The sequence below is a fragment of the Carassius auratus genome, chromosome 32 (genome assembly GCF_003368295.1).
Source record: "Carassius auratus strain Wakin chromosome 32, ASM336829v1, whole genome shotgun sequence".
Taxonomy (NCBI): Eukaryota; Metazoa; Chordata; class Actinopteri; order Cypriniformes; family Cyprinidae; genus Carassius; species Carassius auratus.
The window spans coordinates 20,872,023-20,889,778 of record NC_039274.1 but is presented as its reverse complement, the minus strand read 5'-3'; the positions used below and the strand labels follow the sequence as shown (position 1 = coordinate 20,889,778).

Genomic DNA, 17,756 nt, shown 5'->3' with positions numbered 1-17,756 from the left:
TTATATTCATTCATTACACACAGACTGATATATTTCAAATGTTTATTTCTTTTAATTTTGATGATTATAACGGACAACTAAGGAAAATCCGAAATTCAGTATCTCAGAAGATTAGAACATTACTTAAGACCAATACAAAGAAAAGATTTTTTGAAATCTTGGCCAACTGAAAAGTATGAACATGAAAAGTATGAGCATGTAGAGCACTCAATGCTTAGTTGGGGCTCAACACGTAGGATCCCTCAGAACCCGGATGATTGTGGCGGATTCAGAATAAACATGTTTTCCCGGGATAAACGCACTGCTTTGGTGATATGCGCAATTCTTTGTGCTGAAACATCCCCAAAAAAAAAATAATTCAGGCAGGCAGCTGCAGCTCAGCAGCTATATCCTCCCAACTTTTCTCACTGGCATTTCTGTCGTTGTAAGTTGACGATGACACTTTGAAAAGCCTGACATGTTGCTGCCAAAACTCCACAAGTTTTCCTTCCATCACTTCAGTCCACACTACACGCCGTGTCGCCATGGTTTCGTTTATGGTTTCGCGCAAGCGCAGTGAGGGAAATGCGGGAAACGGTTTGTAGCCCTGCTTCAATAGTGCGATACCTCACGAGATGTGACCAAAATTTCGGACATGTCAGAAATCCATCCGACCAACCGACTGCCAGTCGGGAGAGATTAATCGCCTCTCGTTTCCCCTTGTACACTGCAGGAACACTGCACAACAAAATATGCACGACAAAGCAGGAAATCTGTCCGACCCGAAAAAGAGTTGCACGAGTAAACAAGCATTAAATAAAATACAGCTTAACAACAATTTCTTGCATTCCCAAATCCACAACCAGCCTGATATTCTCAGTCGCATTCTATGATAAACAACACTGATGTACATTACTATATTATATAATACTTTAAAGATCATTAATTGTAAAGTAGAAGTGAAAAAATGCCATGAAATGTGTCCAATTCGATTTTAAACTTTATATGCTACATCATTCCACAGACACGCTGGAGTTTCTTCATGGACCTATGGATGCATACGCAACAAAGCTGCATCCAGCTACATCTGACTTATTCCAGAAAGACATCATGCTGGAGATGAAACCGTTAGCTAACGGCAGACCTGCAAAAAGTCATATGATCTGGGGCAGTGGCACTCCAGTGTATCTGCTGACCTCGGCACATGTGCTCTGCCGGGCCAGACAACCATTTAAACCTTAGCTCAAGTTCAAGCCCATGTCACATCTTTACTGTACTTAAAGAAGACCTTGAGTTTGAGGCAAACCCCACTCACAGCATCTTAAGTCTTTCTGAATGGAAACTGCAGCTGTCAATCAATTTAAGTGTACATTCAAGAGCTACTACTAAAAATAATGAAGAAGAGAGACTCCGTGAGCGACTACAGAAAGGTGGAGGCCTGGCATGCAAGCAGCCACTCCGTCAATGTCTCCATGGCAATGGTCTTTTTCCTGTCCTCCCTATGGCGTCCGCTCCAGGGACAAAGACCCCAACATGGGTGTTACAGGAAGAGTGACTCTGATCCAAAACCAAAACATGACATTACTGTGCTCATATTGACTTTAATGAGTATACCGCACCTTTAACACACTACACTATTTCTTGTAGCCACTAAAAACAGACGCAGTGAACCGCCCTACCTGAAGTTATAATTAACTCCCACCTTCACCTAAGTTATGCTAGCGAGTATCTGACAGGAAACAAAACAGGTAAAGAAATTTGAGGTTTTCCTCTAAAACTCAACAGAGAACGTGATCATGGTATATATAATAATAAAAATGAATAAATAAATCACAATGCTGGATAGCCCCCTCCCCGATTAGATTACACTAATCAAATATGCTTGGATTAGCTGGGTGTATTTTGTCACTTTTTCTCTTATCATATCCGATTAAGACACACAGGAGTGGTTGTGATTTACAGAGAGAAAGGGAGATGTTTTAAGGCTGAATATATCAGTAACAAGCATTATGCACACACCATTTCCCCTTTAGAAATGTGGACTTCAGGACAAACTGCTAGACTGAGCAGAGCGTGGCCTGGGGGCAGCAGCAGACAGGACGAGGACACAAGGAGCCCAGCAGAAGGCATCACACCAGACATATTGTCTGCCAGATGAACAAACACACACCAGATAGCTGGAGTTCACTGATATTATTAACCCCTTAAGTATACACAATCCACATTCACACACATTCAGAGTGTTACACCATGAATTATATCCTAATTCAGACCACTGCAATTGTTAATTTTTAAAGGGGTCTTAAATAGCAGGGTATTTTATGTTTCCTGATGTGCATTAATAAGAAATTTTACAGAAACAATAATAATTAAAAAAATGTAAATGTAACTTTTGAAACTGATTTAAGACTTAAACACACCATGTCTTCTTTAAGACTTGTGAAATGTAAACTCACACTGCTATGATTGGATATCATCTTTGCATATAAAATAAGTATTATGTAGAACTTTTGAAAACTGAAATTATCTAACAACATCCACTGCATTAAAGATTGCAGAGCTCAGCACTGTCTGTTGATTGCAAAAATGCACTGATCTTACCATTGCAACTCAACTTCTGCACTCTCGTGAAGGCTTTCATTATAACTAATGCAGTGCAAACACAATGTAAATCGGACAATCATTGTGCACTGTAGACAGAGTCACTGATTATAAATGGAGTTTTGGCAAGAGTGTAGAGCTCACCAAGTTTGCACTGAACTGAAGTGGTCAATCACGCTCTAGCGAGCGTTCTAGCCTCACTTTATTTTGCTAGGCTATATAATTTAATCGTTTCAATGACAGGCGATTTCCATGCTACTAAGAGGAACAATGTGAAGCTGCCAGACAACTGAATCACTGCTTTGAGTTACTGATGCATAAACCGCTATAAAACTATTTTGCAACGGTCAATGTCTAACTATCCTTACATATCAAAAAACAAACTTATTACAGGTCATTTATTAACACACTTACTTACTTGTAGTGGCATTACTTGATTGATTACTTGAATGATTTACCAAAAGAATCCACAGTGATTATGTACTGAAAAAAATTTATAATAAATATACTAAGACATTTGCATAGTTGAAAATAAATACTGACTTTTTAAACATTTGAATTCCTTAAAAGTTAATTTTGGACCCTCTTCATAACACAGATCACTGTCCAGGAGCTATGTAAAGTGTCATTTAAGCTGTAACATAATGGCTAAACTACACTAAAGGAAAATATGGTTGCTCCAACTGTCAGTCATCATAAGAACTATAATTTCCTGTTTCCATCACTGCTCTGACAGAGCCAAACTGTACAGATGAAAAAGAGAGAGAATCTAAACAAAGGCCTAGAAGTAACAGAAGCATTGAATGAGATTCAGTTACATCACTGGTTTGACATGTCCAGTCTTGGGACTGTGTACCAAATTCTATGACTTCTATTACACAGTAAAAGTGTGTACTTTGCTAGTAAAGTCCATACTTTTAAGAATGTAGAAAGACACCAATATTGGGATACTACCACATCATAAAACTCCTCATCACAGACCCCCTTCTCATGTACTGTTAACATTAGCATTCTTGTTTTGGATTCTCATCAACAAGTTTTGGGGTGCGGGGAGGGGCTTTTTTTGTGTGATAAATATGAGCAGCATGGCACAGTAGTTTATGTATATTTATCCATAAGTAGATAAATATTAATTCTGCTGTTAAAAACAAATAAAGAAACCATGTAGGAAACCAGTTATGTGCAAACAGTGAGAAACTCAGTATTTGTTCAGCGTGCGCATGTCAAAAAAAAAAAAATCAATTCCGATTTGAAGCCTGTGACATAAACGTGCACATCAACCCGATCACTTTATTTAGCGTTCATGTAAACACTACATTATTCATCAATCAGAATGAATTTAGTCTGATTGAACCAAAAAGTGTGCATGTAAACGTAGCCCCTGTGTTCTATTATCTGCTTATGTGTTTTACAGAAGAACGCAAATAAAGTTCTGAAAAACATGAGTAAATAACAACATGTACAGGAACTAATTTACTGGTTGGTGAGTTGGCTTGTTTTGGGCTAGCCTAGCTCCATGTAATTGTCCAAAGTAATCTCTGGGAATAGAGACACTGCATATTAGACTTTGAAACCATTTTATGTGTGCACGATCTGGTCTGGGATATACATTTTTGGACAATACTCTGGGTACTTTTTCTTGCAGCTGGAGGATAACCTGTTTTATTTTTTTATTTATTTGTTGGTGGGGCCTTGATCCAGTGGATTGACATTTTTTCTCTTTTTGGGGACATTGTTTTTCATCAGGACTTCACATTTTCTCCCTATCCCAAAGCAGAATAGTGCATATTTATTATTATTTTTGGCTTGAAAGGACTGTCGTGTTGTAGGCAAGTACAGCTTTTCCCATCAATGCCTCCTGACTTACTGTACAAACTGATATTGCAGAACACACATTCATGTTAAGACAGTATCCAAGATTTGAGACAAGATAAGCCACTGACAAATCTTCCCTATCCTTCAAACAGCCAGCAGTTTCTTACATTTTTCCTGCAGCTCCAGAGAGGCATTACCATCAAACACTGAAGGAGAGATATTGTACAGAGCAAGACTATTGCTGGTGAAGACTGACCGCTTAACTCTTAAGTCCAGTCTCTTCTCACTATGGTGTGAAGGTCGCAGCAGCCCTATTTTTCCCTTACGATCCTGTACTTTTAGTGAAACGACCCAGTTTTACGGTGCCACCTTTACTAGGGCACCTACACTACAAAAAAAGGCTTGTTGTCAACACCTGTTCTGCTGCTGCACATTTATCAAGAACAAACAGGTACCTACTAACCTACTTAAGCTAGCCAAGTACTACATCCAAAATATTTTAAAGCATCACTGCTATTGCTCATATACTTTAAAGGGTGATGATCTTTCATCCAAAATATCTTAAATTGTGTTCTGAAGACCAGTGTTAATTTTGACACGAAATTTTAATTTAGTTTTAGTCTTAGTCTTTTGACTATAATTCTTTTTAGTTTTAGTCAAGTTTTAGTCATCTGATTTGTTTTAATTTTAGTCTTATTTTAGTCGACTAAAATTGCTTGGTATTTAGTCGACTAAAATAAGACTAAAATCAATAACAGATTTACTAGACAATTTTTTACAGCTGGTATAGGAAACAAACTTAACCAAAATATATAAAACACAAATTCAACTTTATTTCAACACAACGGTGTCTTTATTTCGATTCAAAAGCTTTTATGCAGCAACAAACACTGTCATGATAATGTAAACAATAACTAGCTGCCAATTGACCATCAATAAAAGAAACATAAAGTTAGGTCCAGGACCTTAAAGCTTACAGCTGAGCTGAACAATAAGTGTATACATTTAAAGTAAATATTTAATAAGTTGGCAGCTAGGTGGATATAAAAAAGTAACAAGATTTTATAAGGTATTCATTTGTCTAGCAATATTGTATGTTTTAAATACTACAATATTGCTATATTTGTATGTATAATGATAGGATGTGAACATTCATGTTTCACATGACGAATATAGAAATATTTGTGATATTGTCAACAAGTAGAACATTATAAAATATACTAAACATTAGTATTAATCAAATGTATTTATCATGATATTACGTATTAGTATTGTGCTCTCATCTAACTTGAAGAAGGGGCTATTTTACAGTACTTTTCATTCAGTTCGTAATATTTAATGCTACAACATCTACGCACTGCAGTCTTCCAATTTTGCTTACCCCAATAAACAAAAGAACATCGTTGTGAAATTATATTTGAGAAAATGTCCGGGTGGCTCGTCTGTAAATGTCTTTTCAAATTGGTTGTGTTCTTGCCACGAATGAGCGCTCTGCGTGCTTTACGCTTTGTTTTGTTTTTTTCGTCGTCAAACGTGAAGTGAGCTGTGGACATTTTGTCGCTCTTTTAGACATCATCTCTTCGAATGCCGTCTTCCCGGGAGCTCATTTAAAAACTGAAAACCTTCGCTTCACGTCTCAATAAGTCAGGCTCGGACTGGTTCTCTTCTCTCATGCAGTCTCACCTGTTATGTTTTGCCGGTTCTTTTGTTCATTCCTCGCATCTCTCCCGTCTGCTGATTTGATTTTCGTCACAGTCTATTTTCGTCTCGTCCTTTATTCGTTGACGATAATGTCAATCAATTTAGTCATAGTTTTAGTCTCCATCAGTGCCTTCTATTTTAGTTTTCAATTCGTTTTCGTCCACAAAAATATATTCGTGACGAAAATAATGACGAAAATATTTAGTCAACGAAATTAACACTGCTGAAGACTAGCTTTCACAGGTTTGGAACGACATGGGGGTAAGTGATTAATGACAAAATTTTCATTTTAGAGTGGAGTATCCCTTTAACATTAAGGATTTGAACAAATGTGCCTTAAATCACACAATTTATTTAAAGATAAATTATTGGATTTTACTTTTCTAAATGACTTTTTACCTCAAAGCTGATAAAATTAGCAAAGAAAACCCCACAGTCCCAAGTCATATCTAAGACCTAGAGGCCAGATTCATGAAATAGGAGAACAAGAAGTTTATTTTGAAGAATGCAATTCTTGAAAAACTTCTAATAAACTGAAAAAAAAAGCCAGGCTCTAGGGATGTTAATTTTAACCTGTTAACCGTTAACCAACCATTAAGAATTTTGACCGATTAATACAATCAGTTAAACGGTTTAAAAAGTCATTTATGTTCAGAAATGTCTCAAAATATTTAAAAAGGTTTGCTGCAAGGTTAAAATACGATACGCGTATTTAAAAAAAAAAAAATGTTTTTTAGAGAAAAATATTTTTTTAAAATTCACATAGGCCTATAATAAGTTGAATTTTATTATTTTATTCAGAAATAGGCCTAAATGCTGATGCTAAATGTTTACAAACATTATAATAAACTGTAAACATAGCTAGGCTATTTTAGTTCCCCTCACTCCACAACAAATCCTTTCAATTAACAGTATTTAGAAAACAACAAGTATTAAAATAGGTCTTTAAGAAGTTATAGCAATATAAACGACAAGGCAAAACTAATTAATTTAGGCTAAAACAAAACTGTAACCAACGTTGGGTCTCTCATTCGACACAAAATCAAATGTTTCCATATTCACAATGTATTTGAATGGCAAATTATTATTTATTATGTATCCTACTTCACTCACATTCCAATAACCATGTAAAACAAAATGTTTTGCACAACATCATGGCGGTATGGTGATGACACTTAACGGCACAGATTTTACTACAAATTTAAACTGAGCAGTGTGTTTATAGGCTATATATATGTATGTCTGTGTGTGTGTTTGAATGACTGACTGTATTTTATTTTGATAGTGAACAGGTTGCATTGTCAATATAGCACAGCTTAAAGGTCTTTGAACATAAGTGTTCAACATTTTTGCATTAGTTTTTCCTTATTCACCATCCTTTCCTATATATATATATATATATATATATATATATATATATATATATATATATATATATATATATATATATATATATATATATATATATATATATATATATATATATATATATAAGCTATTCAGCTACATTTGACTATGTAAAAACAAATACACAGCATACAATACACCAAAACACAATGTTCCGTTCATTTTTACTTTCTCATCCGTGTCATTCAATCCTTCCTTTGCCAGAGGGAAGAAGAATCTGTGACAGCTTGCCTTCAGGGATAGAGAGGCATCATATTGACACTCAATATGATGTCCCTAAACCATATATAACTAAGACATTGTTTAGCTTCGGTTTACCTTATTTGATGTGCTTTAAGCACATGCGTTGATCAATTTTTATATGTGAATAACAGCCTAAAATCAATCCGTGCAACATATAAATTGATTGTTTTTCATCAGACATGGAGTAAACTGCTCAATTCATATGGTTTACTTGTACAATGTTTTATGAACATTTTGCAGCATCAAAATGAATGGAGGGACAGAAATATCTCAGGTTCCATCAAAAATAATACTAAAATTAATCAAAATGACAAGATGGTGAGTAATCACAGAATTTAAATTTTTAGGTGAACTAACCCTTTAAATGTCACATTAAATCGAACTCTACTCATTAAAGTTGAATAAATATTGTTCTCACTGAATCATTTTGCTGGGAGTTTATAGAGGCTGAGCATCATTTAAAAGGGAAGCTCTGGAATTAGACAACACACAGGCATAAATACGATCCAGATCCACTCCAAATATTTGCTTGGATTGGATAAACATAACACCAGGCTTTGAATTTTAGATCATCTCGAAAACAAGCTCCAAGAAAAATAACGGCCTGTAAGATGCATAAATCCAAGATGATTTATTGCTTCATGATAATTTAGGACTGGCACATATTGTGGGCAGTTTGGCTCTATGGAAAGCCAATACACATATTTCTAAAGTCAAAATGCACTAAAGTAAGCAAAATAGCATGAGCATCTTTATATGAAATTTGACCTAAATGGTAGCCAAACAATGAACTGTCAACACACATTAGTCTGTGTCTGAAATACAGACAAAAGGTAAAAGGGATCATTACTGTTGTTTTCGGGTTATTTACAGCCTGGGAACTTGAGCCATACTCCTTTTACAGCAGTCTGTCTGCTTACAGCTGCCCACAATCTGTTATTCAGCTAAATAACTCACTGTCTGAAGAACATGTGACATATTCAAAATACAAACATTTCTGAGATAAATACAATAAAGGCACACAGTGTAACTCTTGTTTAGTTTGCTTAGATAATGCAATGGTTATACTATGCCGAAAGATTTAGTCAGACCACATGTGTTACCCTGGTCCACAAACCATACCTGTCAAGTTTTGAATTTGAAAATAAGGGAAATTTTCCGGCGCCCACCGCAAGCAGTCCCACCACCCCAACAAAGCTCCAGTATCCCTTACAAGGCTTATTTTCATATTTTCTGTTAATTTAACATTGCTTGTCGTTACATTTACATTTTATTTTCATTCCACACATTCTTTTCATTTCATATTGTTTTTCTTTTACAGTTTTTCTTTTTATTTCACATAAATTTTCTTTTACTCTTTTAGTGAGTTGTTGTACAAATTTGTTGCAGACTTTGCATTCTTTAAAAAAGTAAATTCGCTGTCCCATTTATCCTGGTATTTACACATGGGTTTTGGTTTTTTGGCAGGTGTGCCTTCACTCTCTATCGTAGCATCCATCATCCGTCTCGGTTTTTTCTTTTGTTGTTGTTGTTTTTCCCGCGTTATAACTCATGTCACCTGACCTCACACACCCCTCGCGACAGGCTACTACAGGTGGCAGTTATCGCGAGACTAGTGACAGAGCTCAGATTGGGAATGTTTTTATTAATATTATTTTATTAATAACGCAGGTTAAAATAAAAAAAAATAAATACGGGAGATTTACGGGAAAATACTAATACGGGAGGACGGCGGGAAAGACGGGTAAAATACGTGACTTTCCCGGCCAAAACGGGATACTTGACAGGTATGCCACAAACCAGTCTTAAATGTAAATTTTTCAAAATTGAGATTTACATCATATGAAATATGAAGAAAAAAAAAAGCTTTCCCATTGATGTACAATATTTGGCCAAAATACAACTATTTGAAAATAGAAAATTCATTTTTGGGAAAAATATTTTTGTCCAAATGAAGTTCTTATCAATGCATGTTACTAATACATTTTTTTAAATATATTTACAGTATGAAATTTACAAAATATATTCATGGAACATGATCCTTAATCAATATTATAATGATTTTTGGCATAAAAGAAAAAGCGATAATTTTGACCCAAACAAATAAATTTTTATTTGATTACATTTTTAAAGATGAATTAAATTGAAAATTTTAGATTGATAACTACCATTTTTGATAATAAATTATATAGCGCTTCCAGCAAAAGTCAAACAGACAAACAGAATTTCTGAAAAAATAAAACATTTCATTTCAAATAGGGCCCTAAAATGTAAAGTTAAACTTTTAATAAATTGCTGTTGAATTGCAGAAGTTTCATGATTTCGGTCAATTTGAAAAGCTTTTTGATTACTAAAATGTAATTTACCCATTTAAACAGAACCCAGAAATATAAAAACAGAACGAAACAGCACATGGTGAAAAATAAAATGTATTTCACTGTACCATTTCAAGTTAGGGCTGCACGATTATGAGAAAAATCATAATTGTTGATTATTCCCTTGAAATTGTAATTGTGATTATTAATTACGATTATCACAATTTACACTGAATGATGTTTATGCCATTGTTTGACGCAACTGCATGTCATGAAAATAAATATGCAAAAAACTTTAGTGCATTTCTGTAGTATTTAACCTCAAATGTCAAATACAGGTGCATCTCAATAAATTAGAATGTCTTGGAAAAGTTCACTTATTTCACTCAAATTGTGAAACTCGTGTATTAAATAGATTCAATGCACACAGACTGAAGTAGTTAAAGTCTTTGGTTCATTTAATTGTGATGATTCTGGCTCACATTTAACAAAACCCCACCAATTCACAGTGGCCTTCAGCTCATCTGCATTGTTTGGTCTCTTGTTTCTCATTTTCCTCTTGACAGTAGCCCATAGATTCTCTCTGGGGTTCAGGTCTGGTGAGTTTGCTGGCCAGTCAAGCACATCAACACCATGGTCATTGAACCAACTTTTGGTGCTTTTGGCAGTGTGGGCAGGTGCCAAATCCTGCTGGAAAATGAAATCAGCATCTTCAAAAAGAGGAAAACGACAACTGTAGCCAAATTCCATGACACGTCTGTGTGTGGTGGCTCTTGATTTCTTGACCCCAGCCTCAGTCCATTTCTTGTGAAGTTCACTCAAATTCTTGAATTGATTTTTCTTGATAATCCTCATAAGGCTGCAGTTCTCTCGGTTGGCTGTGCATCTTTTTTCAACACCTTTTCCTTCCACTCAACTTTCTGTTAACATGCTTGGATACAGCACTCTGTGAACAGCCAGCTTCTTTGGCAATGAATGTTTGTGGCTTACCCTCAGTGTGAAGGGTGTTAATGATTGCCTTCTGGACAACTGTCAGATCAGCGGTCTTCTCCATGATTGTGTAGCCTAGTGAACCAAACTGAGAGACCATTTTGAAGGCTCAGGAAACCTTTGCAGGTGTTTTGAGTTGATTGGCATGTCACCATAGTCTAATTTGTTGAGATAGTGAATTGGTGGGTTTTTGTTAACTGTGAGCCAAAATCATCACAATTAAAAGAACCAAAGACTTAAACTACTTCAGTCTGTGTGCACTGAATTTATTTAATACACAAGTTTCACAATTTGAGTTGAATTACTGAAATAAATGAACCTTTCCATGACATTCTAATTTATTGAGATGCACCTGTATACATCAGATTGTTTTTTTTTTCTTAAAATTATATATAAAAAAAAGTATTATTACAGGTATAATGTTACACTAACACAAAAACAATGGAAAAACCCTTAAGATAAAATGTAGAAAGAAAAAAAACATCTTAAGCGTGCAGAATAACATAAGCGGACTTTGAACGATTATGTAATTGTGGCATCCATAATTTTAATCACGAATAGAAATTTGATTAATTGTGCAGCCCTATTTCAAGTAGTCCCTATAATAAGTGTTCTCATCCGACCTTACTTTCTCCCCCCAGGAAATATGATGCAACTTCTATTTCTGCTCTGCATTAATATTTAATAACAAGGAACTGTTATTAAACCTGTGAGGTGATTTTGTTTCTTACTGAAAGCCCCTTTAAAAGAATCTCACAAATTTTAAGAAAGTCTATGGTGGTAGTTGTTGTGGTTGTTGTTTTAACAATTTATTTAAATACATTATTATAGCACCATGGTATGCGCCATGTGAATATATGAATGAACATGATTCAGGACTATGATATCACCTACACTCGCACAGCACATTTTTATAAGCACATGCTTTTAAAACAGTAGTAACCTACATCTGATTCGAAAGCATGCAGCTCTCTGTCCACACTGGGAGGTTTTTAGCTAATAACTTGGATGTCATATAGAGGGTCAGACAGTTGTCGGGGTAAAGTCATGTCATGGCACACTCTCTCAGACAGCTGAAGCAGACCCGTCACATTCCTCACATCACCTGTGCTGCTCAACACTGCCACCAACAAGAGCAAACTTTCCCAGCTACTCCAAGTGACTCTGACAACCAAAGTGACACATAAATCAAACATTACAGGAAGTGTTTAGACACAAACTGTCTTCGAGCAAAACAAAAGTTTTGTAGTAGATTTCAAACTGAAATAATAAGGATTAAATATATCGTTTAAAATTAATAAAAAGGAAGTTGAGCTAATGTGATGAGCTACACCTGTGGTTACTCTGCTAGGAAACCTGAGTGAACTTGTGAGGAACTACCTCCACTAAAATCCCATCAGATGGTTAAAACTCATTCAAAATAGTTCTGAGAAAGAAAAGAAAAAAAAAAGAAGAAAAAGATTCTTCATAACTTAAGTTATCTAACATGAGTGCCCACATATGTTTAAGGCCACTGTATCTCTAAAAAAAACACCAGTGAATGAAAGGAAAATTAAGCATTCTGACTGGGTCCGGATGACTGTGCAGATTTGGCCCATGATTACTGCAGTACTGAGGCTGAAGTGAGTGTTCAATTATACATGCACCATCATCATCATCATGTCCACCCAGGGCATCTGTCACAATTTTTGCTCTGAAATGTCAGCTCAAAGTTATTCTTACACAGTTATTTATACTAGTTACACCCATCACTGGTATCACTGATGAGCGCTGACACTGAATCAAAACAAATAGCACCTTATAGTGTTGTACGTAAGTTATGCCACGCGCAAACGTCCCGAGAGCATGAAGCAGGAGTTGCACCTCTGATGTCTGGCGCTGCAGGCAAACTTTAAATCAACATCGGGTCACGGTAAATGGGGACGATGAGTTTGTTTGTGTGATTCGCCAAAAGCATATGTGGAAATAATTTCAACAGCCTAAATCTCACCTCTCTGAGTTCAGTGTAAAAATCCAGTGTGCCGCGCTTCTCCTTTAAAGACAATCCAGCGCAGCTCGAGTCCACTGATATCCCAGAACGGTCTCGCTCAAATTTTCCTTTGCAACTTTCCCGTGTCCAAAAATACTTGATTCTGTGTCATTTTAATTTAATAGATGACTGTAGTCTTTTTTCCCATTGAAATTTCCCAACAGCGCTGCGTTTCTTTTCTCTTGGGAGTCGCTCGCTGAAACTCCGTTCTGGTTTTTTTCTGCTTAATCAGTGCTGCTTCTTCTCATCAGCGTTCAGACGCGCGTACTCGCTCCCGCGGTGGGCGGGGTTTGCCTTTCGGAGGCGCCGATACGTTTCAATTGCGTCATGAATGTCAGCCAATCACTGGAAAGAGGCGTGTATGTAAGGACACTGTCGCAAACGTTTAGAAGCACGACATTTTCAATAACAACAGTTAATGGTTTACGGCACGTGCACTCGTTGTGGACGTTATGAGAGTTTGGGGACTCTTTCCTTAGCAAGGTAAGAACAGTGTGTTGTCAAATTAGGTGACTGTTATTATGAAAATTATGAAGAAGACAGAAGTGTACTGTATTGGTTTGGCCTGGATCAGTGCGCAGTGCAGTAGTCTCCTGTGCAAGAAGACCATTTTTGCATATAAGTCAACTTTAATTCTGAATCAAGTATATATTACATTATACATAGTCTTAACATTAATACAAGAAGTACAGGTAAGAGTAAGATGCACTAATAGAAGTAAATTAATGGCCATTCAAAAAATGGTAAGAAAAACAATATTGTGTTAGTATTTTGGTATAGATAGATTCATGTAATGTAATAAACATAATTGTTTAAAAAGCACCTTGCATACATGTAATGCAGCTTAAATTGCTTTAGATAAAACACACAAATAAAAAAAATAAACATAGCATAACAATAAATACAGCACAGATAAAAAAAAGTAATGCATAAAAATCTATATATCAATAACGTAATACATAGAATACTAAATAAAAGCTACAGTAAAGAGATTTTTTTTTTGTGGGAGCCCAGTAAAAAAGTGCTTTACAGTAATCAAGTCTTAAGGTAAAAGCATTGAAGGTATTAACATGGTACTGTGTATGCAAATCAATAATATCTCTCAATTGTCCTCCCCACAGTAGCTGCTGCTGTCATTCAGGTTGCCTTTAGGATGGATCCAATTGTACTAAGCTACCAGGACAGTCTCCTGCGGCGCTCAGATGTGGCACTTTTAAATGGACCCCACTGGCTCAACGATCAGGTCATAGGTTTCGCCTTTGAGTACTTTGCAACAGATCGCTTCAAAAATGTGGGCGAGAATGTCTGTTTCATCAGCCCAGAAGTCACTCAGTTTATAAAGTACGCCTCATGTCAAGAGGAGCTTGCCATTTTCCTGGAGCCGCTGAATCTTGCATCTCGTCTGTGGGTTTTTTTGGCTGTCAATGACAACTCGAATCAAACGGCCGGTGGCTCTCACTGGAGCCTACTTCTCTATCGGCGAGACACCGGCCAGTTCTCCCACTACGACTCCCAGAGTGGAAGCAACTCATTGCATGCCCGGCGTATTGCAGCCAAGTTGGAGGCTTTTCTAGGCACTGGAGCGAAAGTGCCCTTTGTGGAGGAGCAAAGCCCCTCGCAGCAGAACAGCTATGACTGTGGCATGTATGTGATCTGTAATGCTGAGGCTCTATGTGAGAGTGCTAGGGTTGAGGGCTGTCCGCACCTGCCCGCTCAGATCATAACACCCACCTATATTACACGGAAACGGACAGAATGGTATTCACTAATACAGAGACTCGCCAAAGAATGACTAGCTGACCTTTTATTACATCATGCAACAGCACCGTCATGTATGCATGAACTGCAGTAGCCAATGGGCAAAGTGAACACACTTATTTATCGTACTCAATCCTCCACAAAGGATGCACAAAAAAAAAACAACATGTACTTTTCAAAATGATTTGCCAAACTCTCAAATCAATAGTTCACACAAAAACCCCATTATCATATTACTCACCTCGCTCCAGACCCAAAATGGGAAGTGAGATGCAGAGTCTTCGCTCTGCTTTTTTCATAAAATGAAAGTGAATTTGGACTGCTCTGTCAGTCTCCAATAATTTTTAAAAAAGCCATTAGAGGGATAGTTCACCTAAAGATTAAAATCTGCTGAAAATTTACTCCGCCTTAGGCAAGCAGTTTTTGTCTTCATTGGAACTGATTTGAAAAAAAAAAAGAGCATTACATCACTTGATCCACAATGGATATACTGCAGTGAATGGGTGCCGTCAGAATGGGAGACCAAACAGCTGATAAAAACATCACAATAATCCACAAGTAATCCACACAACTCCAAACCATCAATTCATGTCTTGTGGCTTACAAAGCTCCATGTTTGTAAGGACATTTTGTGGTTTTCTGATCAGTTTGATGTAAGTGATATTCATACTGTCCTGACAAAATGACAATATAAAAGATTGGAAATATAAGGCTCCATGTTTATAAGAAACATCCATCATTAAGGCTTTTCAACTTTAAGCCTTTGCTTCTGGTCAAATTACCAGTCCATTATCAATAAAACCGCTTCCCCGTTGAAAAAGTCCATCCCTTGTTGTACTCTCACATCAAAATCCACTGATTTATTTTGTTTAGAACTGTTTTTGGACTGTTTCAGATGAGACATTGGAGAAAGCAACAATATTCTTAAAGGATTTTTTTTTTTTTTACAAACGCTGAGCATTTTGCTTCACAAGACCTCAATTGATGGTTTGGAGTCCCGTGATTACTTGTGGATTATTATGATGTTTTCATCAGCTGTTTGGACTCTCATTTTGATGGCACCCATTCACTGCAGAGGATACATCGGTGAGCAAGTGACGTAATACAAAATTTCTTCAAATCTGTTCCAATTCATAAACAAACTCATCTATACTGTATCATGGATGGTTGAGGGTTTTCAGCTAATTTAAATTTTGGGGTAAATCATTCCTTTTTGAAGTATCAAAAAAGTAGTGAATCATGCACTATATTGATATTTTCCTGAAGTCAGCAATTTCCCTTCACTGTAGCTCTTAAATCAATTATTTGACCCTGGACCACAAAACCAGTCTTAAGTCGCTGGGCTATATTTTTAGCTATAGCCAAAAATACATTGTATGGGTCAAAATTATAAAAAAAAAAATTTTAATGCCAAATATTATTTTCCTACCGTAAATATATTAAAACTTAATTTTTGATTAGTAATATGCATTGCTAAGAATTCATTTGGACAAATTTGAAGGTGATTTTCTCAGTTTTTTTATTTTTTTGCACTCTCAGATTCCAGATATTCAAATAGTTGTATCTCGGCCAAATATCGTCTGATCCTAATAAACCCTATATCAATGGAAACCTTATTTATTCAGCTAAGATGTAAAAATCTTAATAATTTACCTGGTTTTGTGCTCCAGGGTCACATATTTATTGGTATATATTTATATATGGCATGTGAAAACCAAACTTTGACTGGTTATTGTGTTTGTCACAATCAAAAAGTAGGCCTTTATTGAAAAAGTAGAATATGTTGCATAAGTCTTAAGGAAATCTACAATACTTGCATACATTTCTTGTTCATATTAACTTGACAGCCTCAGTTCTCATTCACTTACACTGTATGAAAATGAGCTGTGTCAGCACTTGGCAAAACATCTTACATTAAGGAAAAAAAATTTACAGGGGGGAGTAAATAATGATGACCGATTGTTTAATTTTGGATGTGCTGTTGCTTTTACAAATACATCTATGATCTTTTATCAATTCATAAGAGAGAAGAGACTTCTGATCAGTGCAACAAATCAGTTAGCAGCACAAGTCGGTGAAACAGATTCAGAATGTATTGTTGAATAGTTAGATTAGGAGCATGAAGTGAGTAAGTGAATGTGATGCATGTTTACAGGAACTTTTGCTCAGGGCTTATTTTGAGTAGAGTGATGATGACAAAGAATGTGATTTTGTAATTGCTGTCTAAGTTACTGTTTTCTAAGGAAATGTAGTATGTGCTGTTACAACACACGGGCTGAACAAAAATACAGTGGAGTAGTTTTTATTTAACCAAGTGCATCCTCTGGCTGAGCTGAAAAGATGCTTTGTAAGCTCACACCAGCAAAAGCATGATTGTGTGACTATATTCTTCAGCGTTTTATAACAGTTTTCTTACAACTGAATGAAACCGATATTAATAATAATGAGCTAATTACATATCAAACCAATTTAAAAATGCATGCAGGGAACTTTACTACAAGTAATACTGACCTCAATTAAATCATCATGTGTGTGTGTCCTAGGGAGGCATTTCAGCACAACTCCAAGCAGAACTCTTTACATTTGGAGTCTTTGGACAGATACAGAAGCTTGGAACAGTGTTCAAATACTAGATTAGAATTCTCTAATGTTACTTAATTACCAATTCTATATTGAAATGTTCTACATTGTTCTCCTTCTTCTTTTTTTAGGAAAACCTTCATCAAACTGTGTTAATGTGACATTAATAAAACAATGGGGTTAATCAGAGACAAGGTTAATACAGTGAATACTGAATATTACTCATTTCAGGTTTATTTTTGAAATCCAGTTTATAATAAAGGAAGCCATTAAAATCAACACTACAAAATAAGCTGTTGAGCATTGTCAACACTACTGCTGAAGGAAAAAATTAAGTA

At 36.0% G+C, this 17,756-nt stretch overlaps 2 protein-coding genes across 7 annotated transcripts in view; one reads left to right on the top strand and one right to left on the bottom strand.

Annotated features, from left to right (window-relative positions):
* The window catches only part of LOC113051808 (unconventional myosin-IXa-like), a 121,342-nt gene extending 107,989 nt beyond the window's left edge, over positions 1-13,353 (bottom strand). For all 6 annotated transcript variants that reach the window (XM_026215909.1, XM_026215910.1, XM_026215912.1 and 3 more), the window contains exon 1: positions 13,042-13,353. The gene's annotated coding sequence lies outside the window, so the exon portion shown is untranslated. The remainder of the gene's footprint in view (positions 1-13,041) is intronic.
* A 109-nt stretch (positions 13,354-13,462) lies between these two features.
* LOC113051807 (sentrin-specific protease 8-like) lies at positions 13,463-16,259 on the top strand. Its single transcript, XM_026215907.1, has 2 exons — positions 13,463-13,563; positions 14,202-16,259. Exon 2 carries the CDS (start codon positions 14,234-14,236, stop codon positions 14,870-14,872), a length of 639 nt encoding a protein of 212 aa, XP_026071692.1. The 5' UTR covers positions 13,463-13,563; positions 14,202-14,233; the 3' UTR covers positions 14,873-16,259.
* Positions 16,260-17,756: the final 1,497 nt, after the last annotated feature.